Source organism: Melanostigma gelatinosum, assembly GCF_949748355.1.
Source record: "Melanostigma gelatinosum genome assembly, chromosome: 10".
Lineage (NCBI taxonomy): Eukaryota > Metazoa > Chordata > Actinopteri > Perciformes > Zoarcidae > Melanostigma > Melanostigma gelatinosum.
The window spans coordinates 27,659,257-27,684,761 of record NC_136643.1 but is presented as its reverse complement, the minus strand read 5'-3'; the positions used below and the strand labels follow the sequence as shown (position 1 = coordinate 27,684,761).

Genomic DNA, 25,505 nt, shown 5'->3' with positions numbered 1-25,505 from the left:
AGTGTTTTTCTGCCTCTTTTAGCGTGTGGTTGCCTGGGACGGCTGTGTCCTGGGACCAGAGGTAGTTTTTTCCAAAGTGGGTTAATATTGTAATATTTCTTAGGAGTAATTTACTCCATTGTGTAACTGTAATCGTACTTGCATCAGTGGGATTAAATTCCTGTTAATTGTAAACCAGTTTTGGTAGATTTATTGTTGCAGCGTGTCGACTGTACAAAGCAGCCGGACACGTGCTCTGGCCTCCTCGCTGTGGAACAGACTCAAACTTCCACAGATCCAATTCTGGTTCCTTCCTTCTGCTCTACTATTCTTTTTCTCATGGACATCAAACATCTTGGTGTTGATAATAGAGTCACTTTAGAAAGGGTTAGGGTTAGAAAGGGATTCTGATTCACTAACAAAAAAATGAATCTGAAGAGTAACCCAGACTAACCCTATTATTGAATAATCTGAAGTTTTCACTCTGATGGTGAGAAGTTATTTACAAAGAAAAATAAAACCAACAGAAAGTCTGTCGATGCATTTTTATTTCTCAGCATTTTAAGGAGAAACGTCTTCACATGATTCAGACTGATGACGTCATAGAAACAAGTTAAAAAATATAAAAAACTGTGCATATTGTTTATTTTGATGTGGCTCAAATGATCAGAAGGCCATGAAGAGATTCTTTAACAAACATTTAAAAAATATCAAGTCGATCCGGACGTCACACAAACATCTTCAAATCAGGAAAATTTAAAGAAATCAAGACTCACATTCAGATTTTAAAGCAACACAAAATGTAAACGAGAAATAAATAATATAAGTCATCATGGACCAATCAGAGCCAAGATCCAGACTCATTATGGACCAATCAGAGCCAGGATACAGACTCATTATGGGCCAATCAGAGCCAGGATACAGACTCATTATGGACCAATCAGAGCCAGGATACACAAACAAGGCTTACTGTGAACCAATCAGATGATTCTGTAGTCACATGATAATGTGCTTTAGAGACTAAACTGATGAAATAAACAAAAACTATTTCACATCAAAGACATTTACAAACTGTACAATAATAACAATAATAATTATAATATTATCCACACTTGATAAAATGTTCTGATTTTGACATTTCTTCTTCTGGAGGTCACATTCACCGGTCACTGAGGAGGAGGAGCTAATGGGAGAAGGAGCTGGTAGGAGGAGGAAGTGATGGGAGATGATGATATGATGTGATGTTATGTGACCTCCATGAGCAGGTTGGCCTCCGACAGTCCGTTCACAGGTCTCTCCGACTCGTGAGGATCTCTGAGATAAAAACAGTCAACAGTCAGTGATGACATCACTCATGACATCACTTCCTCTAAAAAGTTCTTTACCAAGGCGGCCCGGTATTTTAAAACATTGCAGATTCTACAACGTGATCCTAATAGAACCCGATTTCCAGTCTGGTTAGGTGTCCTGGTCTTGGTTCTGGTCCTGATCTGATCTCAAAGCAGCTTTTTGGAGCAGCTTTTGGGTCCTAATGTAAATCGAATCCATAGTATTTGTAATATTATTCAGAAAGACTATTGAACCAAAATGTCTCTTTATTCAGCTACTTAACGAGCGCTAATTAAAGCTCGGTCATGCTTACAGGAGATCATTTGGTTCCGTTGACTTCTATGGCGAGTAGCTAGCTGGCTTAGCTGATCTCTGTGGTTAAACTCAGCACTGAAGCAAGCATCAGCTAGCTAGCTATTTGTACCTGGACTGTGGTTCTGCCCGACACCCACTGCTGCTATTACTACTATTATTATGACTAGTATTACTATTATTGTCAGTCGTACACGGTGCGCGCGTCATACACGGGTGTGTGCGTAGTACAGGTGTAGGAGGCGTTTACATGGACGGGTGTAGGAGGCGTTTACATGGACGGGTGTAGGAGGCGTTTACCTGGCGGTGGAGACTTTGGGCACTCGGTCGAGGCTGGCAGAGAGCTTTAAGGCAGACGTTGGGGGGGCGGAGGGTCGAGCAGTGTGGGGGGGGGCTCTCACCTGGTTCCTCTGGTTAGGAAGAGACTGAGGGGAAGAGGAGAGAGACCCCCGAGCTGAAAGCCCCAACCTGCTGACAGGCGAGGAGGACGAGTACGGAGGCCTGGAGGGACCTGAGGAGGAGTTTACATAAATGATATGATATATATATTAATATCATCGTATACATTTAAAATAGATACTTATTTTACAAGATGTCCACGTCATCTCTTATGGACCTCTTTGATTCAATACATCGCTACCTTTTGTCCTCAATGATACGAACGATAAATAAAGTTCTCATGAGCATCGGTTCACCCAGCGAGACTCAGACAGGTGAGGTGGCTCACCTGTAGAATGAAGGACTCCGTTGATGCTGGACTTGCAGGGTTTGTTCTCACTGTTGTGACCACGAGGAGGAAGAAGAGGAGGAAGAGTAGCGCTGATCACAGCCGAGGCTGCAAACTGAGCGCTGGCCGAGTCCACAGTCTTTGAACGGGACTCACTGGACCTGGTGGACTAGAGAAAGACCAGGACCGGGTGTTACTCAGAGAACCAGACCACCAAATATACAGTATATTACCTGTGTTCCACACAGTGATGTGTGTCTATATAAAGCAGTATTGTTATATATTAATCTATATATTACCTGTGTTCCACACAGTGATGTGTGTCTATATAAAGCAGTATTGTTATATATTAATCTATATATTACCTGTGTTCCACACAGTGATGTGTGTCTATATAAAGCATTGTTGTTCTGTAATTGCAGCTGTTCCAGCTGTTTCTGCATCTGGATCAGCTGCTGCTGATGACTGTGGTACTGCTCCTCTGTGATGCCCCCTGCTGGTACACAGAGAGAAGACATGTATATGCATACACATAACTAACTGGCACATGTAGCAGCTGGTCCACATGGGGAGCAGAGCTGAACCATGATGTGACAAATTAAACAGTCAAATAGTTCATCGAAACTGGAGACTTGGACTTGACTTTCAGACCCCAACGGTTCAAACTGTTGTGGTTCAGTAAAAGTCTGCTGTCCTCTCAGCTCCAGGATCTGCTGCTGACTGAGAGATGAAACTCATGATCAGAAGCTCACCCGAGTTATTGCCAGGTAAATGACAACAGGTGACTCTCTGGTCCTCCATAGAAGACTCTGTGGTCCTTCTGCCGCCCTCCCTCTGGCTCTGAACCGGTCTGGGTCTGAAGCAGAACCTCCTCAGGGTCTGGATGTTGCTCAGGACTTCAGTCAGATAGGGGCCAGTGGCTCCTGAGGTCAGGGGGGGTTTCTGCTCCAGTGTTACAGGGTCATTACTGGTCCTGGTTCTGGTCCTGCAGACTTGATGTGTTGAAGAGTCCAGCTGCTTCAGTACTGGATCCAGACCTGAGGAGGCTCGGTCCAGGATGATCCTGATCAGAGAGCGAGACGGAGAAAAGTCTTCAGCTTTACTGATGAAGACTGATGAGAGTGAGGGGTCAGTAGATGAGAGCTACCTGCCCCCCCGTCCTATCCTGCGGCGGCTCAGTCCCGTCCAATGAGGCAGAATCAGTTCAGCCAGAGAGTGACAGAGACACTGAGGGAGGAGCCCCGGATGATTGTCTCCACCAGTCTGCTCCGTCTCAGGCTGCAGAAACAAACCAACACAAACAGTAGTTAGTGTTTATTATCCTCTAAAGTATTTTATATATTTTATACAACAACTACACTGAATTTAGAAGTGTTTCACTCCTTAGAAGAAGCATTTCCGAAGTGTCCCTGAGCAAGACACTGAACCCCTAAGCGCTCCTCGGGCGCTTCTCAGCAGCCCACTGCTCCCTGTATAGGGATGGGTCAAAATGCAGAGAACAAATTTCCCCTTGCGGGATGAATAAAGTATATTAAATTCAAAAAATTAAATAAAAAAGGTTCATGTCTCAGATATCATAGTCATGACACAAAACAGACGGACACAAAAAAAACAGCAGCACTAGCAGCAGCAGCAGCACTAGTAGTAGTAGCAGCACTAGTAGTAGTAGCAGCACTAGTAGTAGTAGCAGCACTAGTAGTAGTAGCAGCACTAGTAGTAGTAGCAGCACTAGTAGTAGTAGCAGCACTAGTAGTAGTAGCAGCACTAGTAGTAGTAGCAGCACTAGTAGTAGCAGCAGCACTAGTAGTAGCAGCAGCACTAGTAGTAGCAGCAGCACTAGTAGTAGCAGCAGCACTAGTAGTAGTAGCAGCACTAGTAGTAGTAGCAGCACTAGTAGTAGCAGCAGCAGCACTAGTAGTAGCAGCAGCACTAGTAGTAGTAGCAGCACTAGTAGTAGTAGCAGCACTAGTAGTAGTAGCAGCACTAGTAGTAGTAGCAGCACTAGTAGTAGTAGCAGCACTAGTAGTAGTAGCAGCACTAGTAGTAGTAGCAGCAGCACTAGTAGTAGCAGCAGCACTAGTAGTAGCAGCAGCACTAGTAATAGTAGCAGCAGCAGCACTAGTAATAGTAGCAGCAGCACTAGTAGTAGCAGCACTAGTAGTAGTAGCAGCACTAGTAGTAGTAGCAGCACTAGTAGTAGTAGCAGCACTAGTAGTAGTAGCAGCAGCAGCACTAGTAGCAGCAGCACTAGTAGTAGCAGCACTAGTAGTAGCAGCACTAGCAGCAGCAGCAGCACTAGTAGTAGTAGCAGCACTAGTAGTAGTAGCAGCACTAGTAGTAGTAGCAGCACTAGTAGTAGTAGCAGCACTAGTAGTAGTAGCAGCACTAGTAGTAGCAGCAGCACTAGCACTAGCAGCAGCACTAGCAGCACTAGTAATAGCACTAGCAGCACTAGTAATAGCAGCAGCACTAGTAGTAGTAGCAGCACTAGTAGTAGTAGCAGCACTAGTAGTAGTAGCAGCACTAGTAGTAGTAGCAGCACTAGCAGCAGCAGCAGCACCAGCAGCAGCAGCAGCAGCACCAGCAGCAGCAGCACCAGCAGCAGCAGCAGCACCAGCAGCAGCAGCACTAGTAGCACTAGCAGCAGTACTAGCAGCAGCAGCACTAGCAGCACCAGCAGCAGCACTAGTAGCAGTAGTAGCAGCACTAGCAGCAGCAGCACTAGCAGCACTAGCAGCAGTACTAGCAGCAGCAGCACTAGTAGTGTAAGAAATTTGAGTAAAAAACTGTAGTTAGTAGATATAATAAAAGTGTTTAATAATTCATAATTAATAATTCATAGTTAGTCATAATCATAAGGGTTTTGAGAATGCATAATTAAGATAAACATAAGCATGAAACTTCTGCCAAGTGCAGAAGTATAACTTTTATTTTGAAGGATTATTATAGAAGGGTTTAAAACGTAACTGACAGTCATTGAATGTGATGATGAACTCAGAGCCAGACAGTAGAATACACTCCTGGAGGAGAGCCAATAGGAATCGAGATAAATGGAGAGGAGGTGTTATCGAACAGATGTGGGAGGTTTAATTTAAGCCTTTTTCCTCTCTCGTGTCATGGCTCTCGGAGGACGGACGTGTTTTTCACCTGAGAAGCTGAGTTGAGGTTTTTTGCAAATGGGGTTTTATTGTTTTAATATGTCATAGGAGTGTACACTCCAATGTATAACTGTAATCGTGCTTACATCAGTGGAATTAAATTCCTTATAATTGTGAACCAGTTTTGGTAGCGTTATTGATGCAGCGTGTCGACGGCACAAAGCCGGCCACATGGCTGGCTCCGGCCTCCCCTTTGTTATGAGGTAAAAATTCTTCCGTAACAAATTTGGCGAACCCCAGATGGGACGGTCTTGCCGGCCTCGCTGTGTGTGCTGACGGCGGCGGTAGTCAAGCAGACAATCCTGGGCCCACAATATCGGTCGGCAGAGCCGTTTCATGAAATCTGTGAGTTAGCTATTAGGATCTTAGGGGAATCTCTGCTTGGCTAAGCGCTGCTAACGGCTAACGCTACGTTGCCGGTGGGTACGTTCCAACGAGGGAGGCCATGTCCACTGAGGTAAGTACGATTTACTGTCTGAAGTATGATGAACTTAAGGGATTAGTCAAGAGTATAAGGATCCTAAGAATTAATTAAAGACGGACAGCGCTGTGTAAGTAAGTAAATCACCACATTGGAATCAAGCAAGCTGTGGTACGGGCGATACTGCTTTGCTCATGCTGGGAGCCTCCTTCGGCCCAACATAAGTATTGTTAGGCCTGCAGATAGCTAGTTTAAAGCAGGTATGTGACTTGGCGGACTGAAATATCTTGCCATTCCGACTTAGGGGTGCGAGCCTTTGTTGTGTGGCCCAAGAATCTTCGGGCTTTGAGCATACGCTGCTTAGTGAGCTAGGCTAGCGGGAGTTAGCTTCTGAGGCCGCAGGCACCGGGAAAGACACTCTTGCTAGCTTTGGCTGTGAATATAATTAGTGGATCATGTGGGTGATTCAGAGACGTAGAATAAGGGCTTTGGTGAAACTAGACAGACTGGGTGAGTGGTTTGTGGCGTTGGAAGTGAATAACTCGCGTTTCATATACGTAACAGTGAGCTCAGGTCCGGCGGAGCTAAAGCCCGTTAACCGGAGGTTTAAGGGTTAATAATAACAATAATACGTGTGACTAGTCTGTGTTTTAGCAGCGTGGAAATACGTTTAAAATGATGACTAAATAAGTCCAATAATACGTGTGACTAGTCTGTGTTTTAGCAGCGTGGAAATACGTTTAAAATGATTGATATTGCATGACCGCGCTGTGGGGAGCTAACGCTAGCTACGTGTAGCTCCGGCGTTGCGGTACGATGTATGTAAAATAAGTGCTTATAAAATAAAATAACGGCTGGATTGAGAGAGGAGACAGAAGGCGTATGAGTGGAATTAAAGTGTGGGATTTTGGTGATACTTGTGTGTGCGTACGCTTTATCAGAAGCTCCGTTTTTTCGTTAGCATTGCGGATAGCATATCTGTAAAAAGCCGGTTTCATGACAACTTCCGGTTTGGCGCAGAACAACTTCCGGTCCGGCGCAGACGGCAAGGCAAGTTTATTTGTATAGCACAGCTCAAAGTGCTTCACATAAAACCATTAAAAGCATCAAAACATAAGGCAAAAGAAAAGGAGATTTAAAAACAATTAAACAGAAGAAGGAGTAACTGCTAGTTAATGATAATAATAATATTAAACCTAGTGTTTTGAATCTGTCATTACATTAGTACTAAAAGAGACTGACATCTGGTGACTTAGAGAGACAATCACAGCATAGTTTTATGCCACCCAGTGGCTTCCTAGATAAATTACACAAAACAGTCTTAGAAATTCATTGTCTATGACCTTTGTGCTTACATCCTGACTTTAGTTTTAATTAAGCATTATAACTTTAGTTGTTGACTTTGGTTTTAATTCAGCATTTTAACAAAGATTAATGGTTTCAGTTGTTCTTCAATTCTTGAACTTAATTGTGATTCATTCTTGTGCAGACCAGAGTGTAAGTGCAGTTCAACAGTTTGACTTGCCTTGGTATTTCTGATTGAATATCTTGAACACAGTTATTGATTTTAAAGTTGAATTTAATATTTAATTGATTAATTATTCATTGTTTTTTAATTTCATTTTACTTCCAATTTTAAACCTTTCGAATTCTGATTTGGAACTGGATTGTGATCGTGATTCTGATTTAGATGTTGAGTTTGATTTCGGAATTCTAGCTTCAATTTTGGATTCGAGATTCCTTCACATATCCAGTATTGACTAATTTTGGTACATTTACTAATTTACACAGTTCCTAAGAATCAATTTTGACACGGACGGCGCAACATATTTGAGAGATCGTTGACCTCTCTTACACTACAGACGTATGCTAACATTTACTGCTGAACTTTTGGCAGTTCTGTGTTTGTTTCAGTCAAGGTGCGTGGTTGAGCGGATCCCAGTTTTGGAGTCAGCGGCCACACGCCATACAGCACAGAGGGTGAGTTGACTTTGATTCATGTGATGACAAGCGTGCACATTTAATACACACATTTGAATACTCCTAGGCTGCATAATGTTTACATTAAAGAAGCAGAGTAAGGAAGTAGGAGCACTGGTAAGAAGACTAAAATGTGAAGTAACAGAAGTAGAACGCATTAGAAAAGATTTGCAACAGCAGATAGAGGAAAGACGAGCAGAAAGTAAAGAAGACGAGGATATAAAGAGCATGCAGCGGCGACTGCTGAAACTGCAAGTAGCAGAGGTCGACAGAGAATTAAATAGAAAAGTTCAGGCCAAGAAACAGATGATAGCAGCAGAAGCCCAGCACCAACCAAATCCAGCAGTACCAGCCCACACAGTGGTGTACTACCAACCTCCACCACATTATAGAGGCAGAGGACGTGCACGGGCATCCAACAGAGGCAGAGAATATGGAAGAGGCAGAGCTTACCAAGCAGGCGGATATGGCCAACCAGGAAACAGAGAAAACCCTGACAGGTTTGGTGAGTGCTACGTATGTGGGAGATGGGGCCATTGGGCCCGAGACTGCCCAAGGCAAATGGGAAGAGGAAGACAGATCAGTGCAGCACCACAACATGCTCCGTTCCCACCACAACATCAGCAGCACCTACGACCAGGTCCAGCTGGACCTCCTCCCATGAGACATCAACAGATGCCCATGCTGTCACCAGGACCATGGGGAGGTTCAGGGTATAGCCAAGATACATAGATGGTTGCCATGTGATCCCTTACAGCAGAGATATCGAGGTGAAGGGGGGATATGGTAAGGTGTCAAACATTTTTTGTAGATCCACATTTAGAATCGTTTTCAGTAAAGGTGCTACTCACAAATTTTGAGATTTAATAACGTCATGATAAACCACAACTAGACTTGCTAACTCTAGAAATTGAGAAATATACGGGAGCTCGAACTAACATGAGCCGAGTGTTGTTTCCTCAGGTGACAAACGCAGAAGCAGCAGCTGACGAAAGGAAGCAGGCTGATGTGTCACCAGGCAGTCTGGTGTGGATAAAAGTCCACAAACGCAAGTGGAGTGAACCAAGGTGGACCGGTCCATGGGAGGTAGTATTGGCAACCTCACATGACACCACCTCACTCACTGTGCAGCAGCGAAGGTAACGAGTAAGACACTCGCAGAGACAGGATTGAACATCAGACAGGAAAATTTGAAGCCAAAGACACCTCAAAAGAGGGGTTTAGACAGTACTGAAGATGACGTTTTCCCCACAGTTTAAGCGAGGGCGTCCATTAGGAGACTCTAGGGTCAGTGGGTTATGGAAGTCTCTAATTACTTTCTTCCTGATTTCAGTAGCTTCCCTCTTAGTATATGGAATTAACCACAGACAGGAACCAGATCACATGCATGACTACATCAGGATTCGACATTTAGCCTCAGTAGCTAATCAAACCGATCTTAGACCACGTAGAGAGGCTTATCTGACGACACTCACCTATGAAAATGTAACTCTCACTCTTACGTTCAAAGAAGGTACAACATCAACGGTCCAGGTCGACTTCTGTGAAGTCGTTTCCGGTCCCAGGTATGAACACATCTACGGGTGGATGTCCAAAACCTTGTGCATCATAACTGACGAGTGTGGGCCCGCCACAAATAAGTATGGTAAGCTGTTATCGTATCATAACTGTGATTGTGAAGATTGGGGATGGGCAACGATGAATACAGGTGGCGAGGGTTTAGGAAAAGACCCCAACCCAGGTCTTAAAGACCGACTAAAGATGTTAAATGCCCCAGCTTCTTATCACGTGTAGAAAAGGGGTGGGTAGATGTAATCCTTTAAGACTTACCTTAACAGACCCAAAATTGACTGACGGAGGACTTTACGTAGTACAGGGAAAGGCTACTGATAGTCCTGCCCCACAAGGGCTCATTAGGATTATTGTTAAGCCTGTAAAAAGACCAGGTTCGACATACGACTGACGCAGAGAATGAGGTAAGGGGTGGAAACTGGAATGGCAGATGGGAATTTATGGTGGGTACAATATACGGCTTCAAGCCAGTAGTACAGATTGTATTGTGTGTTTAGGATCTAGACCCCTAGCAACACCAGTTCCTTCAAGATTCAGACTCCTAAGTCCTGAATTAGTTGTATTTTAACTCTGTTTACTGATGACACTTTGCCCCTCCAACACACTTGTCAGAGGCTGCACTGGCATTACCCACCTGTAGAATATAATACCCCACCTCTGTTCAAGGTTTCAGAGGGTCCATTTGATTGTATAGTCTCAGATACCGCTAAGGGCCCAATGTAGGTAGTATTATTGCAAATTAAAGCAAATTGTAGCAACAGTCACCTATATCTTGCCTGTCACTGATGCAACTTATGGAGAACTCATCTCTCCACGCCCACATGCTAACAGAAGATCCAAAAGAGATGCCGGCGGCCCGAAGGGGGCCTTTGATGACCAAGTGTACATAAGATGTCATAAGACTGCCAAGGGGGGTGTCTAATGACTTTCAAGCCAGAAATCAAATAGCAGCAGATTTAGAATCTGTTTTCTCTCAGAGGGTGATGATTAATAAAAATGTCGATTGGATCAACTACATTTACTATAACCTACAGCGTTTAGTAAACTTCACCAGTGACGCCATATCAGGACTGCATGCACAGCTGGCGAAGACTAGTTTAATGCCCTTGCAGAACAGAATGGCATTAGAGATGATTTAGCAGAGAAAAGTGGCGTGTGCCAGATGTTTGGGTCTGCGTGCTGCACTTTCATTCCAAATAACACAGCTCCTGATGGATCGGTGACCAGGGCTCTGGAGGGACTGACAGCACTCAGCCAAGAGCTAGCAGACAACTCTGGTGTCACGAATCCATTCACCGACTGGTTGGGAAGTATGCTTAGCCAGTGAAAACATACATTTTTGGCAATCGTAATTATTCTGTGTGCTGTCATCATAGACCGCCTAGTTGTCTGTGGATGGGGGTTCCCGTGCATCCGTGGACCTCTACAGGGGTTTATTGTTTCACCGATGAGCCAGACACCAGTCCAGGGCAACCAATTATGTGTCGGGGATGAGGGAGAATTGGAGCTTCTGATGGCCACAGTCTAGATGAGGCCACCAGCGGTGCCATAGCGGAACTTCACAAGCGGTTCCTGACCATCCTCTCGGAGATCCTGAAGGACCTGATAAAGGCCCAGATGGACTTCTAACACATCCGGTGAGATATTGGAAATTTGGGAAATAGACTGATTGTTCTGGATGAGTAATTTGAGATTTTATTTTTAATTAATGGGTTATAATGGGATTTTAGGGTGTAAAGATTAAGAAATGTAATTTTGACAGGTGTAAAAGAACAGTCAAGGCTTCTCAGTATGTGTTCTCTAGCCTACAGGCTGTATCCTGATCCTGCCAGCCCCAAGACATGGAAGGCAGTGATTTTCAACGCAGTCGATCTTTTCCTTTGTTACGGATTCTATCTTTCCCTTTTTAAATTTTCCTTTTTGTCTTCCTTTTACGGACTCAATTTTTCCCTTTTTTACGGATTAAATTTTCCTTTTTCGTCTTCCTTCTACGGACTCAATTTTGAAACGAACTGAACAGAAATACTTGAAATGATATCTGTGTGCATGAATTGTTTGCCTCTGTTTAGATAGATAGGAAGCCTCTCCCTGGATTGAGTAGGGGGAAGGTCTCCAGGGACATTTGAAAAACTAACTACATTCGAGTAGCTAACTCACAGTGAACTGTGAGTTAGGGGGGAATTGTAAGAAATTTGAGTAAAAAACTGTAGTTAGTAGATATAATAAAAGTGTTTAATAATTCATAATTAATAATTCATAGTTAGTCATAATCATAAGGGTTTTGAGAATGCATAATTAAGATAAACATAAGCATGAAACTTCTGCCAAGTGCAGAAGTATAACTTTTATTTTGAAGGATTATTATAGAAGGGTTTAAAACGTAACTGACAGTCATTGAATGTGATGATGAACTCAGAGCCAGACAGTAGAATACACTCCTGGAGGAGAGCCAATAGGAATCGAGATAAATGGAGAGGAGGTGTTATCGAACAGATGTGGGAGGTTTAATTTAAGCCTTTTTCCTCTCTCGTGTCATGGCTCTCGGAGGACGGACGTGTTTTTCACCTGAGAAGCTGAGTTGAGGTTTTTTGCAAATGGGGTTTTATTGTTTTAATATGTCATAGGAGTGTACACTCCAATGTATAACTGTAATCGTGCTTACATCAGTGGAATTAAATTCCTTATAATTGTGAACCAGTTTTGGTAGCGTTATTGATGCAGCGTGTCGACGGCACAAAGCCGGCCACATGGCTGGCTCCGGCCTCCCCTTTGTTATGAGGTAAAAATTCTTCCGTAACAGTAGCAGTAGTAGCAGCACTAGCAGCACTAGCAGCAGCAGCACTAGCAGCAGTACTAGCAGCAGCAGCAGCACTAGCAGCAGCAGCAGTAGTAGCAGTAGCAGCAGCACTAGCAGTAGCAGCAGCACTAGCAGTAGCAGCAGCACTAGTAGTAGTAGCAGTAGTAGTAGTAGCAGCAGCACTAGCAGCACTAGCAGCAGCAGCACTAGTAGCAGCAGCAGCACTAGTAGCAGCAGCAGCACTAGCAGCAGCAGCAGCACTAGCAGCAGCAGCAGCAGTAGCAGTAGCACTAGCAGTAGCAGCAGCACTAGTAGTAGTAGCAGTAGTAGTAGTAGTAGCAGCACTAGCAGCACTAGTAGCAGCAGCACTAGTAGCAGCAGCAGCACTATTGTAAAACAAGAGGAGAAACTCACAGAGAGATATTGACATCCAGCTTTTCTCCTGAACACATAAACTCCATCAGGATTATTTTCTTCATCAGGTGAAGACGGGGGAGACTGAAGAGACATGAACAGAATATATTATAATATTGTTTTTCCTATATTATACAGAGTATGTCTTTCTACACATGATTTCACAATAAAAGTTGAAGATGGTGATGGTGGTTCCTGACCAGTGGAGGTGGAGGGCTGTCTTCCTCTCCAGAGCTGTGGAAGTCGTACTGTTTGATGTTGGCCTTGTTGATGGTGAAGGGACCAGGCGGTCGACAGGGTCGTCTCTGTGGAGGACAGAATCTGTCCCGTCTCATGTTCTTTTTCGGTCGGATCAGATCAAATGTTAGCTCGTCAGACACCAGCTTCTTCTGAAACATAAGACTCTGAACATGAGATCTGAGGGAGCCAAGACACTGGATTCATATGTACAGTGATATGTAACAGAAGGTAACCTGTGTTCTATGACGGAGACTCCGTACCTTGATCTTGATGTCCGTTCTGTGTCTGTTGTTGTTTAGAGTAACTGGGATGCTGTAAACTGGTTTCTCCACCAGAGGGAGTGAAACCTCTCTGAGAGTTTCTCCACTGAAATCTTCCATCTGACACCTGAACACAGAAAACATCAGACTTCAAATCTCCACAGCTTCAGAAAAAAAAAAAAAAATTCAGTTGTCTCCTCATCTCCTCTCCTCACCACCACCTCCAGGGTGAGATGCCTCCTCCCTCCTCCCCCATCCTCCAGGGTGAGGTGTCCCCTCCCCCTCCTCCTCACCACCTCCAGGGTGAGGTGTCCCCCCCTCCTCCTCCTCCTCCTCCTCCTCCTCCAGGGTGAGGTGCGGCAGCTCTCTCTTGGACTTCTCTCTCCTCTTGATCATCTCCAGGATGGTGCCAGTCCAACTGAACTCTCTCCTTCGCTCCTTCTCCTCCCTCCCCCCTACAGAGTGAGGTGCAGCAGCTCTCTCTTGGAATTCTCTCTCCTCTCCTCACCACTATACCTCACCTCCTCCTCTCCACCACCTCCAGGGTGAAGTGTCTCCTCACCTCCTCTCCACCACCTCCAGGGTGAGGTGCAGCAGCTCTCTCTTGGACTTCTCTCTCCTCTTGATCATCTCCAGGATGGTGACGGTCCGACTGAACTCTCTCCTCAGCCTCAGCATCTTCTCGTAGGACGCTTCATCGTTCTTACGATTCTGAAAGACATCACATCATCTGTTCATCAACTCTGAGTCGCAGTTATTAAAGTATGACAGCTGCAGTAGAACTTAACTGTAGAATATCTGTAACATTCTGAGAGGATATTAATGTCTTGGCAACACATTCATTTTCATGATTTTATTAAAAAACCTAGAGTAGAAAAATCGACGACGGGCCTAATGAATAAACCGCATGCGTTTGTGAATCCAGCAGGTTTAAATAGAGTCCACATGGAGAACCGAGAGAAGGACTCACCTTCCTGGTCTGCATCTTCTCTGTCCTGCGTCTGAAGGCCACGTAGGCGTCGTTGTTCGTCGATCCGTCTCTTCTCTCCTGTTTGATGTGAGGAATCAGTGACGGCGCTCCACAGTTCTTCCTCTTCCTCACCCAGTAATCGTACACAGACTTCAGCAGGTAGTCGTCCTCCTTCAGCAGCAGCTTCGCCTCCGACAGAGAGACCGGCTGAGGACAGAACCAGAACCACAGAGAGACCGGCTGAGGACAGAACCAGAACCACTCCAATATGGAGTTTCATTATTATTCATATTAGACCACCCGGACCACCACCTCCTGCAGGGACAGCGGAGCACTTTCTCCAACAGACTGATGCAGCTCCGCTGTCACAGGACAGATCCAGGAGACCGTTCCTGCAAGAAGACTTGAGAACATATCACCTCTGAACAGATCATCCTCCACATGACTACACACCGCTACACTGCTGTTGGTTGATTTTTGCACGACTGTTTCTTACCTAGATAGTTCATTTAACACCATTCTATTTCATTGTATATATACATACAATAAATATATGTATATATACTGTGTATTTTTGTTATTTTATCATCTTATATTTAATATGTTCTACTCTGTTATTTTATTGTAGATATTGTGCATTTTTCATACTTAATATTTTTACTTTGTTTGCAAAGTATATCTTTGCTGCTGTAACATACACATTTCCCCCTGGGGATGAATACAGTATCTATCTATCTATCACAGAGACCAGAGGAGACTGGACACCTCGTCCACACGACTGCGGTTCCATTTTAAACTCGTATGTTTTGCTTCGTTCTCACTACGCCGGAGTTTCAGAGCACCGAGGACAGATAAGTTAAACCTCCGACTAGTGTGGACGCTCGTAAACACATACGCTTATAAGCGTTGACGTAGACGCCCGCTTTCACTACTTGATTGGTCACCGATCACGTGACCCTTCACTGTAAGCTCACGAACAGCCTTGATTACCGATCGACTACCAGGTTAATTCAACATAACTGATTACAGGTGTTGTTGACCTTGTTGTCTTTACTAGCAGCTGTTCTTGTAACGATTAGTGAGCAGCGTGTCCAGCAGAGGTATCAAACCTACGGAGACATCTGAAGTCACGGTTTGAGGCCTTGAGGAAGACTGACACAAAACAGAGGACTTTCCTTTTCTTGTTCTGCACAACTATTGTGAAGTTCACACATAAACTGTAAAGGAACAAAAGCATGAATGCTCTCCAGTAGAGCAGAGACTTCAGCCACCAGAAGAGCTACGAGTGTTTGATGTGTGTGAGAGTGAGTGTGTGAGAGTGAGTGTGTGAGATAGGGTTGCACAGTGTATCGATACTAAAAAGGTACCGCAGTACCTGTATGTCAAAAACGATACTGCATATTTTTAGTATCGATACTTTATTAAAATAGCGCGATCAGAGCGCAGTCGCTGCGCCGCTCCCTGTCATGCTGCCTGCAGGCATTGACTGCAAGGGGGCGGGGCTGCAAGGGGGCGGGTCTACCCAGCACTCACACAGCAACAGGCAGCGCTCACTCACAGAGCGATCACAGGGGAGACATGCAGGATCTTTTACCGACCGTCCTCGGCTTGTTGGAAAACAAGATGCCAGAAGTATCATCTGAAGTACTTTCGCTATATATATGGCTATATTGCAGACAGTGAAGGAAAGCCCACTGACCTACAGAGACCCGTCTGTGAAACGTGCTTCAGACAAAGGGAGGAAACACGTCTAACACGGCAAAGCACCTTTCAGACAGACACCCCCAACTTTTAAAGAGTTCAAAGAACGACGGGTCAGCAAATGTGATGATAAACATGAACACCCCCGAGCTCACCATAGACAGCTAACACGAGGAGCCTTAGCCTAGTCTGACAACAAGCCTATGATCATGAGGTCACAATGCACACAAACGTGCACACACACGTGCACTAAATGAAACACCATTGATGCAAAATGGCTCCATGCTGGTGGGGCCTGAGGGTGGATCTTCAGCTAATTATTTTTATTTTTAGTTGAGGAAAAATAATTATTCCATGAATTAAGATAAAATATGAAGTGAAAACATCAAACTCACTATGCAGTAAATGAAGCATTGTTTACCCCCCCACTCCCACAGACAGTGTCAGCAGCAATCATGGCACCATGTAGTTTATTAATATCTTGCTGTAGGCTGATACTAATATTAATGACATTTGTTAAGTGTTCAAAAAGCTGGGCAGGAACAAGCTTCTGGCAATTCCGGCATTGTATCGTAAGTATCGGTATCGTGATACTTATGGCAGGTATCGTATCCAAGTCATCATTTTGGTATCGTGACACCCCTAGTGAGAGAGTGAGTGAGTGAGAGAGACCCAGTGCAGTGCTACCTGGTGCGTGTTCAGGTTTACCTGGTGTGTTGTGGCCTTCTCCAGTCGGTCCACCATGGTCTCAAACTGCAGAGGTTTGATCTCCATCTTTCTGTTGAGCCTGTTGATGAGCGTCTCGTCCTCTGAGTCCATGTCGTAGTCCGGCTGCTCCAGATCCAGACACAAAGCTGCAGGACCACAAACATGAGACTGATGGACCTGAACACAACATGGAGGCTTAACATGTCGACTCATCTAGACCTGATTCAGATGCCGTCTCAACAAGACCAGTCTCACTATCTACTAGTGGATCGGCTCTAAAACGTAAATCATCCACCTGGGACCAAAACGGAGGAAATGGACATTTAATTAAAAAGTGTTTTAACGATTATGGGGGTGCAGTACGAGTACTACACACAGATACTATCACAGGTAGTATGTTGTGGTGCATTACTCACGCTGTATGTGGAGGAGCTGTTTGGGGACCTTGACTTCTCCTTTGTACAGACGGTCGTAGTATGTGGTGTTACTCTCTGCTTCAGGTACAGGGATCACCATGTTCTCCCTGAACACCTGCTGGGCTGAGATCGCCCTCTGCAGGTGGTGTTCCTGCAGCACACGGGTGAGACATACTAAACATACATACATACATACAAACTAAACATACTAAACATACTAAACATACATACATACATACTATACATACTATACATACTATACATACATACATACATACATACATACATACATACATACATAAGCACTGGTAAGCTAGCAGCTAGGTCGGCCACTGCGTCCATGCGTTACCATGACTATTACGTAAGAACGTAAAAGGTCACAGCCACAGAGCGCGTTCACGCCTCGTTGACGCTACGCTGATAGCACAGACTGTACGTAAGTAACGTAGTGAACGTAAACATGACTCCCGCCACAGCTCCACACTAACACTCTTTAAACGTACCAGCTCCTCTTCCTTCTCCATCCCGGTGGGCATCTGTAACACGGCCCGGTTAATGGACAGGTCCGTGAGCTCCGGTACGTCTCTGTTCCGGTACACCGGGAGAGGTTTGGAGGCGTCTAGCGCTCGAGCCCGGAACGAGAGTTTACTCATTGTTTAAATCCGCGAACCACCGATACAGACGTTCATCGGTACCAGCTGCTCCGGTCACCGGAGGAACGTTTAACGGGACTTGAGAACCGTTGCTCGGGACTGCTCTGAAAACATGGCGGACATGTCCCATCAGCCACCGCGGTACCGCTATGATAAACACACGCGACACGTTAAGGTGCGCGCGCATTTCTTCGGGCCAACAGTGTTTGGCTAGCAAATGTATCAAAACTCTGATATAACTTATGTAGAACTCTGATAGAACTTATGTAGAACTGTGATAGAACTTATATAGAACTCTAATAGAGCTCTGATAGAACCCTGATAGAACATATATATATAACTCTAATGGAGGTTCTGTATACCTTAAGAGAAGTCTGATAGAACTTATGTAGAACCCTAATATAACTCTGATATAACTTATATAGAACTCTGATGGAACCCTAATACAACTCTGATATAAAGGATATAGAACCCTGATGGAACCCTGATATAATTGACATTGAACTTATATAGAACTCTGATATAATTCTAATACAACATATATAAGTCTGATAGAACCCTGAGAGAACTGATATAGAATTATGGTAGAACCCTGATAAAACTAATATAATTTATATAGAACCCTTGTATAACATTAATAGAACACTGATGGAACTTATACAGAACTCTGATAGAACTGATATAGAACTCTGATATAACTTATGTAGAACCCTAATATAACTGATAGAACTCCAATAGGACTCTGATAGAACTTATATATAACTCGAATATAACTCTGATGGAACCCTAATAGAACCCTGACATAACTTAGAACTCTCATATAACCCTTATCAGTTATTGATCAGAGTTATATCTGTTGATATCAGTTATTGATCAGAGTTATATCTGTTGATATCAGTTATTGATCAGAGTTATATCTGTTGATATCAGTTGTTGATCAGTTATATCTGTTGATATCAGTTGTTGATCAGTTATATCTGTTGATATCAGTTATTGATCAGAGTTATATCTGTTGATATCAGTTATTGATCAGTTATATCTGTTGATATCAGTTATTGATCAGAGTTATATCTGTTGATATCAGTTATTGATCAGTTATATCTGTTGATATCAGTTATTGATCAGAGTTATATCTGTTGATATCAGTTATTGATCAGAGTTATATCTGTTGATATCAGTTGTTGATCAGAGTTATATCTGTTGATATCAGTTATTGATCAGTTATATCTGTTGATATCAGTTGTTGATCAGTTATATCTGTTGATATCAGTTATTGATCAGAGTTATATCTGTTGATATCAGTTATTGATCAGTTATATCTGTTATCAGTTATTGATCAGAGTTATATCTGTTGATATCAGTTATTGATGAGCGTTATATCTGTTGATATCAGTTATTGATCAGAGTTATATCTGTTGATATCAGTTATTGATCAGAGTTATATCTGTTGATATCAGTTGTTGATCAGTTATATCTGTTGATATCAGTTGTTGATCAGTTATATCTGTTGATATCAGTTGTTGATCAGTTATATCTGTTGATATCAGTTATTGATCAGTTATATCTGTTGATATCAGTTGTTGATCAGTTATATCTGTTGATATCAGTTATTGATGAGCGTTATATCTGTTGTCAGTTATTGATCAGAGTTATATCTGTTGATATCAGTTATTGATCAGAGTTATATCTGTTGATATCAGTTATTGATCAGAGTTATATCTATTGATATCAGTTATTGATCAGTTATATCTGTTGATATCAGTTGTTGATCAGTTATATCTGTTGATATCAGTTATTGATGAGCGTTATATCTGTTGTCAGTTATTGATCAGAGTTATATCTGTTGATATCAGTTATATCTGTTGATATCAGTTGTTGATCAGTTATATCTTTTGATATCAGTTATTGATGAGCGTTATATCTGTTGATGTCAGTTATTGATCAGAGTTATCTGTTGATATCAGTTGTTGATCAGTTATATCTTTTGATATCAGTTATTGATCAGAGTTATATCTGTTGATATCAGTTATTGATCAGTTATATCTTTTGATATCAGTTATTGATGAGCGTTATATCTGTTGATGTGAGTTATTGATCAGGGTTATATAAGGATCAGGATGTTTATTGTCATCGTACGAACATACAACGAAATTTAGTTGGCGACTCATCAGTACAGCAGCAACAGTTAAAAAGTGTATAAAAACATTAAGACAAGACGATTTAAAAACAAGACATTAAATAAATATATACAAGATAAAACCAGATAAAGCACAGGCATCAATGGCTCCAAAGTGAAAAATGTGCTTGGTTACAGTGTCGTGTTATTGACTGTTTGTTGCAGCACTGTCCGGTGGGAGCTGTATGGGGTGGTGGGTGGGGGGGGGCGATGGAGGAAACCGCTCTGGGGAAGAAGCTGTTCCTCAGCCTGTTATTCCGGGTTTTGATGGTCCTGTATCTCCTTCCTGATGGCAGTGGAACAAACAGAGTGTGACCCGGGTGAGTACTGTCTGTGCAGATGTTTCTGGCCTTCTTCTGGAGACGGCCAGCATACACAGCGTCCAGGTCAGGCAGGGTAACTCCCACAATCCTCTCTGCTGTTCTAACACCCGGGCCAGGTCCCTCCGGTTCTCTGCTGTGCAGCTGGCGTACCACACAGTAAAGCACATACACAGGATGCTTTCCATCACACTTCTGTAGAAGTTCACCAGAAGTGCAGGGCGCAGGCAGCTTGTTTGAAAAAAATCTGAAAGAATCATTTATACCAATAAAAACATGAACTATTAAATACAATAATAACTCAATTTAACTGTTTTCAATATTTCAACTGTTTGTATATTTTATTTCCATTCAACATTTCAATCCTTCAAATGTCGATTTCAAATGTCGAATTCTTCTCAACAAGTTTTATAAAAGAAAAAAAAAAGATCAATAAGCTGATGATGAAAGTCTGACAATGTAAATATAATATACATATAAATACATATATATATATCAATACATATACATACATATAAATAAATACATATACAGTATATACATATATATATATAAATACATATAATATACACAAACAAACAGCAGTGAGACATTCAGAAGTTGTTTCTTCTTCATTCAGAGAAACAAAAAGTTGGCTTTTAACACTCAAATCAAACGTCTGTCCAGGAAGTCTTTTATTTTGTAAAACAAACAGAAAGTGACAGAGATCAGTGTCACCCTGCTGAGAAACAGGCTGCGGTCGAAAAGTCAAGAAATGACCTAACGTCCTTTCCTAACCACTTCTCCTTGACCTCTATGGAAAATGTCATGGGGTCAAGGAAAGATGTGAAGTTGAGTTCATGAGGAGTTAGGAGACGACAACCGTGGTGTTTAGAGAATCCAACTGAACTACGTCATGATGATGTGTCACTGATGGAGGAAGGAACTAAAACATCTGTCTGATGATATCATGAAGCTCTAAAAAGATCTTCACTCATGGTGTGAAGAAGAAGAACAGAAGCTCCTCCTGATGTCACGCTTATCACTCATTATTGATTTTAAATATTATATAATATGGTATGCTCTCAATGTACCACTCGGTCTACGTTCCTGCCCTCACCTATGGTCACCAACTCTGGGTCGTGACCGATAGAACGAGGCCGCGGCTACAAGCGGACTGAGTTTCCTCCGTAGGGTGGCCGGGCTCAGCCTTAGAGACAGGGTGAGGAGCTCGGTCATCAGGAGGGAGCTTGGAGTCGAGCCGCCACTCCGCGTTGAAAGGAGTCAGCTGAGGTGGTTCAGCATCTAATCAGGATGCCTCCTGGACACCTCCCACTGGAGGTTTTCCAGGCACGTCCAACTGGGAAGAGACCCGGGGAAGACCCAGAACACGCTGGAGGGATTACATCTCCCAGCTGGCCTGGGAACGCCTCGGGATCCCCCAGAATGAGCTGGAACATGTTTGGGGGGAGAGGGAGGTCTGGGTCAGCCTGCTGCCAGATCTTTTTAACAGTTTAATAATCTATCATAGTTTATTTCATTTATGAAGCTATCAACAGTTTGTTTTGATATTTATTTCATGTTCAAAGTAAATAACTAAATAAATATAAAATGAAACGAGATGATTGTCTCTGTTCATCTTCATCAACATAATCTCATCACTTTATGAGTATAATTGTAACCCTGTGAGATAAACATAACGTTTGTTTTTATGTTGCGTCAATTTAAATGTTACTGCCTCAAAGAATTGTGGGTCAGAATTATCTCCTTTCCTTTGGTAAAAGAAGGTCCAGTGTTTCCTATGCTAAAGGAGATAGGAAAGGAAGCATTGACGCACCTTTCCTCAGCGTTTAGAGGATTCTAACAGCTCTCATCACTTAGGAACCTTAGTAAGGAACCTCAGTGAGGAACCTTCTGAAGAACAAAGACTTTTAGACCACAGCCAGAGACTCTCTGCCATGTTGTCCTCATCAGTCTGAGGGTCACCTGACCACCTGACGGGTCACCTGACCAGAGTCAGCGATCAGAGACCCGTTGACTAAGTGAGTCCCAGCTCCGTCCTGATTGGTCCGTAGACCTCGTCATAGACTCGACTCCTTAGGCGGGTAGTCCACATTGGTTACCATGGTGACAACTGTGACGATGTCCTCGGGCCCCGAGACGCTCGTCTGTCTCTTCATCTGAACAACTCGTTCCTCAACACAGCCGGCAGACAGACGCGCTTCAGCCTCATGATCCCAACATTCCTCTATAGTCTCACACAGGAGGGACAGACCCTGAGAGGGACACCAAGAGACACATAACACCGGTCATTAAGACACACAGAGACACCAAGAGACACATAACACCGGTCATTAAGACACACAGACACCAAGAGACACATAACACCAGTCATTGAGACACACAACACTGGTCATTAAGACACACAGAGACACCAATAGACACATAACACCGGTCATTAAGACACACAGAGACACATAACACCGGTCATTAAGACACACAGAGACATCAAGAGACACATAACACCGGTCATTAAGACACACAGACACCAAGAGACACATAACACCGGTCATTAAGACACACAGACACCAAGCGACACATAACACCGGTCATTAAGACACACAGATACACCAAGAGACACATAACACCGGTCATTAAGACACACAGACACCAAGAGACACATAACACCGGTCATTAAGACACACAGAGACACATAACACCGGTCATTAAGACACACTGAGACACCAAGAGACACATAACACCGGTCATTAAGACACACAGAGACACCAAGAGACACACAACACCGGTCATTAAGACACACAGAGACACACAACACAGGTCATTAAGACACAGAGACACCAAGAGACACATAACACCGGTCATTAAGACACAGAGACACCAAGAGACACATAACACCGGTCATTAAGACACACAGAGACACACAACACCGGTCATTAAGACACACAGAGACACCAAGAGACACATAACACCGGTCATTAAGACACACAGAGACACCAAGGGACACATAACACCGGTCATTAAGACACACTGAGACACCAAGAGACACATAACACCGGTCATTAAGACACACAGAGACACACAACACCAGTCAGTGAGACACACAGAGGTGCATGATGGGTAATGCAGTCTGACTTACAGTATGTTTCTGCCAGCACTCTCTGAGAGTCGGTCTCAGCTTGTTGTGGACCACCACCTCCTGCATGTCCTCCAGAGACGGATGCTGACCCACCTCCTCCTCAAAGGGCAGCATGTACTCGTCCAACAGACCTGGATCAGAGAGAAGGGGGACCATCAGAGACCACAACAGAGACCAGTGGAAGTGAGCCAACACAGTGTGGTGGACTTGGATCCAGACTGATGGTGGTTCTTACCGTCAGCAGCTTTGCAGCGTGAGGCGAGCTCCCACAGAACCAGACCCACAGCGTACAGGTCTATCCTCAGGAAGGAGTCTCTCTGGAAGTTAATGACCCCCTCCAGGACCTCTGGAGCCATGTACCTCCTGGTGCCCACCTGGAATAAAACACATGTGGTTTAAGGTCTGGTTCACAACCCGTCTGCCAAACATGAAGCTTTGTTTACTGGACAATAGTCAAAAATAAATATGACAACAGATAATCTTAGAACTACGCTGTTCACACATGAAATACATCAGAGTGTGAGCTCTGTTGTCAGGTTATTGATTGCTGATCACTGACTCTGATCGTAGTGGTTGTTCCACACTGAGAACAGACAGAGTAACAGGTTTCACCTCTCAGGTGAGCTCACCTGTCCGTGTGTGTCTCCAGGTGATTTTCCCGCCTCAAACCTGAGAGCGAGGCCGAAGTCAGCGATACAGGCGGTGAGGTTAGACTTCAGCAGAACGTTCTTACTCTTAAAGTCCCTGAAACAAAACCCAGAGTGACTTTTACAGACAAGAGTAGCTGTGTGTACACTTGTGTACCTGTGTGTGTGTGTGTGTGTGTGTGTACCTGTGTGTGTGTGTGTGTGTGTGTGTACCTGTGTGTGTGTGTAGCTGTGTGTAGCTGTGTGTAGCTGTGTGTGTACCAGTGTGTGTACCTGTGTGTGTGTGTAGCTGTGTGTGTGTGTAGCTGTGTGTGTACCTGTGTGTGCACCTGTGTGTGTACCTGCGTGTGTGTACCTGTGCGTGTACCTGTACCTGTGTGCGTGTACCTGTGTGTGTGTGTGTACCTGTACGTGTGTGTACCTGTGTGTGTGTGTGTACCTGTCTGTGTGTACCTGTCTGTGTGTACCTGTCTGCGTGTACCTGTGTGTGCGTGTACCTGTGTGTGCGTGTACCTGTGTGTGCGTGTGTACCTGTGTGTGCGCGTGTACCTGTGTGTGTGCGTGTACCTGTGTGTGCGTGTACCTGTGTGTGCGTGTACCTGTGTGTGCGTGTGTACCTGTGTGTGTGTACCTGTGTGTGCGTGTACCTGTGTGTGCGTGTGTACCTGTGTGTGTGTACCTGTGTGTGTGTGCGTGTGTACCCGTGTGTGTGTGTGTGTGTGTACCTGTGTGCGATGGCTGGCTTGTGTCCGTCCTTGTGTCCTGGTATGTCCTCATGAAGGTAGGCGAGACCTCGAGACATTGACTGAGCGATGAGACACAGTTCAGACCAGGAGAGGACGTTGGCCTTCAGGTAGTCTGTGAGGGAACCCTGAGGACAGAACAGTCACACGTCGTCATGGTGTCTCTTAGGGCAGTGATTCTTAACCATAGGGCCGCGAAAAACTTTCAGTTTTGCACCTGTGGGCCGCGAGGGCCGCGGACCGCATAGGTTATCAATTGAAGACACCAGAGATATCACTGTTATCCATGAGACGCTGTTACAATACAGCTTCCCACCACCTGGTGGCGGTAATGCGTCAGTTGTTTAACAAGCTGCAATAAGCAGAAGAAGACACTCAGCTAGCCGCTAGCCTGTAGCCAAAGTTATGGATAAGTTATTAAAAAGAAAAAATGAAGACGACAGTGGTGCCATACCCCCCAAAAGTCTAAATGTGTGCGCAAGTACAACCCTGACTTTCTTAAGTACGGCTTTGTGAACGGAGGCAACGAGGCAGAGCCGAGGGCTCAGTGTGTGGAATGTGAGCTAATGCTATCAAACGAAGCACTGAAGCCTTCAAAAATAAAGAGACACCAAGCGACGAAACATCCAACGCTCGTGGGAAAGTCTGTTGGGCTTCTTGTTGTGTGTGCAGGTTTACATACACATGATAATAAATGTCTTTGTGATCATCACATTCTAGCATCTCATTTATTTAACAAGGGTTTTGCCTGTTCAACACCGGCATCCTCGATCCCCTCCCCTTCCGTTCCTACGGCTTGTTTGCGCAAATACGTCACAAAACATGTCCGTGTTTGGTATCCCAGCA

The 25,505-nt window shown here is 44.0% G+C and overlaps 2 protein-coding genes across 5 annotated transcripts in view; both read right to left on the bottom strand.

Moving 5' to 3' along the window:
* Nucleotides 1-512: 512 nt before the first annotated feature.
* On the bottom strand, nucleotides 513-17,727 carry epc2 (enhancer of polycomb homolog 2). 3 transcript variants are annotated; one of them, XM_079276790.1, is made up of 14 exons: nucleotides 17,488-17,727; nucleotides 16,985-17,135; nucleotides 16,569-16,714; nucleotides 14,160-14,366; nucleotides 13,752-13,900; nucleotides 13,190-13,316; nucleotides 12,890-13,078; nucleotides 12,690-12,773; nucleotides 3,495-3,625; nucleotides 3,100-3,410; nucleotides 2,713-2,843; nucleotides 2,348-2,516; nucleotides 1,921-2,131; nucleotides 513-1,293 (listed from the first exon to the last, which is right to left on the bottom strand). In XM_079276790.1, the coding sequence occupies exons 1-14, from the start codon at nucleotides 17,635-17,637 to the stop codon at nucleotides 1,224-1,226; spliced, it is 2,226 nt and encodes a 741-aa protein (XP_079132916.1). In that variant the 5' UTR covers nucleotides 17,638-17,727; the 3' UTR covers nucleotides 513-1,223. The 3 variants fall into 3 exon arrangements, with proteins under 3 accessions (XP_079132916.1, XP_079132917.1, XP_079132918.1); XM_079276791.1 differs by having other exon boundaries at nucleotides 2,713-2,840; XM_079276792.1 differs by having other exon boundaries at nucleotides 12,890-13,075.
* A 2,703-nt stretch (nucleotides 17,728-20,430) lies between these two features.
* acvr2aa (activin A receptor type 2Aa) overlaps nucleotides 20,431-25,505 on the bottom strand; it is a 20,318-nt gene continuing 15,243 nt past the window's right edge. Inside the window, exons 7-12 of one of the 2 annotated variants that reach the window (XM_079277511.1) lie at nucleotides 24,642-24,787; nucleotides 23,899-24,013; nucleotides 23,505-23,643; nucleotides 23,270-23,400; nucleotides 22,236-22,388; nucleotides 20,431-21,563 (exon numbers count right to left, since the gene is read on the bottom strand). In XM_079277511.1, coding sequence (XP_079133637.1) covers nucleotides 21,411-21,563; nucleotides 22,236-22,388; nucleotides 23,270-23,400; nucleotides 23,505-23,643; nucleotides 23,899-24,013; nucleotides 24,642-24,787 — 837 coding nt within the window. In that variant the 3' untranslated portion in view covers nucleotides 20,431-21,410. Of the gene's footprint in view, nucleotides 22,389-23,269; nucleotides 23,401-23,504; nucleotides 23,644-23,898; nucleotides 24,014-24,641; nucleotides 24,788-25,505 lie in introns of both variants that reach the window. The other variant, XM_079277512.1, reaches the window with a different exon arrangement.

What these genes read in the sequence shown, in the direction of transcription:
- epc2 (XM_079276790.1), bottom strand. Translation starts at nt 17,637, where the DNA reads ATGAGTAAACTCTCGTTCCGGGCTCGAGCGCTAGACGCCTCCAAACCT. An exon ending in CATCACTGTGTGGAACACAG is followed by an intron (nt 2,517 to 2,712) that starts GTAATATATAGA and finishes GTCTTTCTCTAG; the next exon opens with TCCACCAGGTCCAGTGAGTC. An exon ending in CCCAAAGTCTCCACCGCCAG is followed by an intron (nt 1,294 to 1,920) that starts GTAAACGCCTCC and finishes TTTTTATCTCAG; the next exon opens with AGATCCTCACGAGTCGGAGA.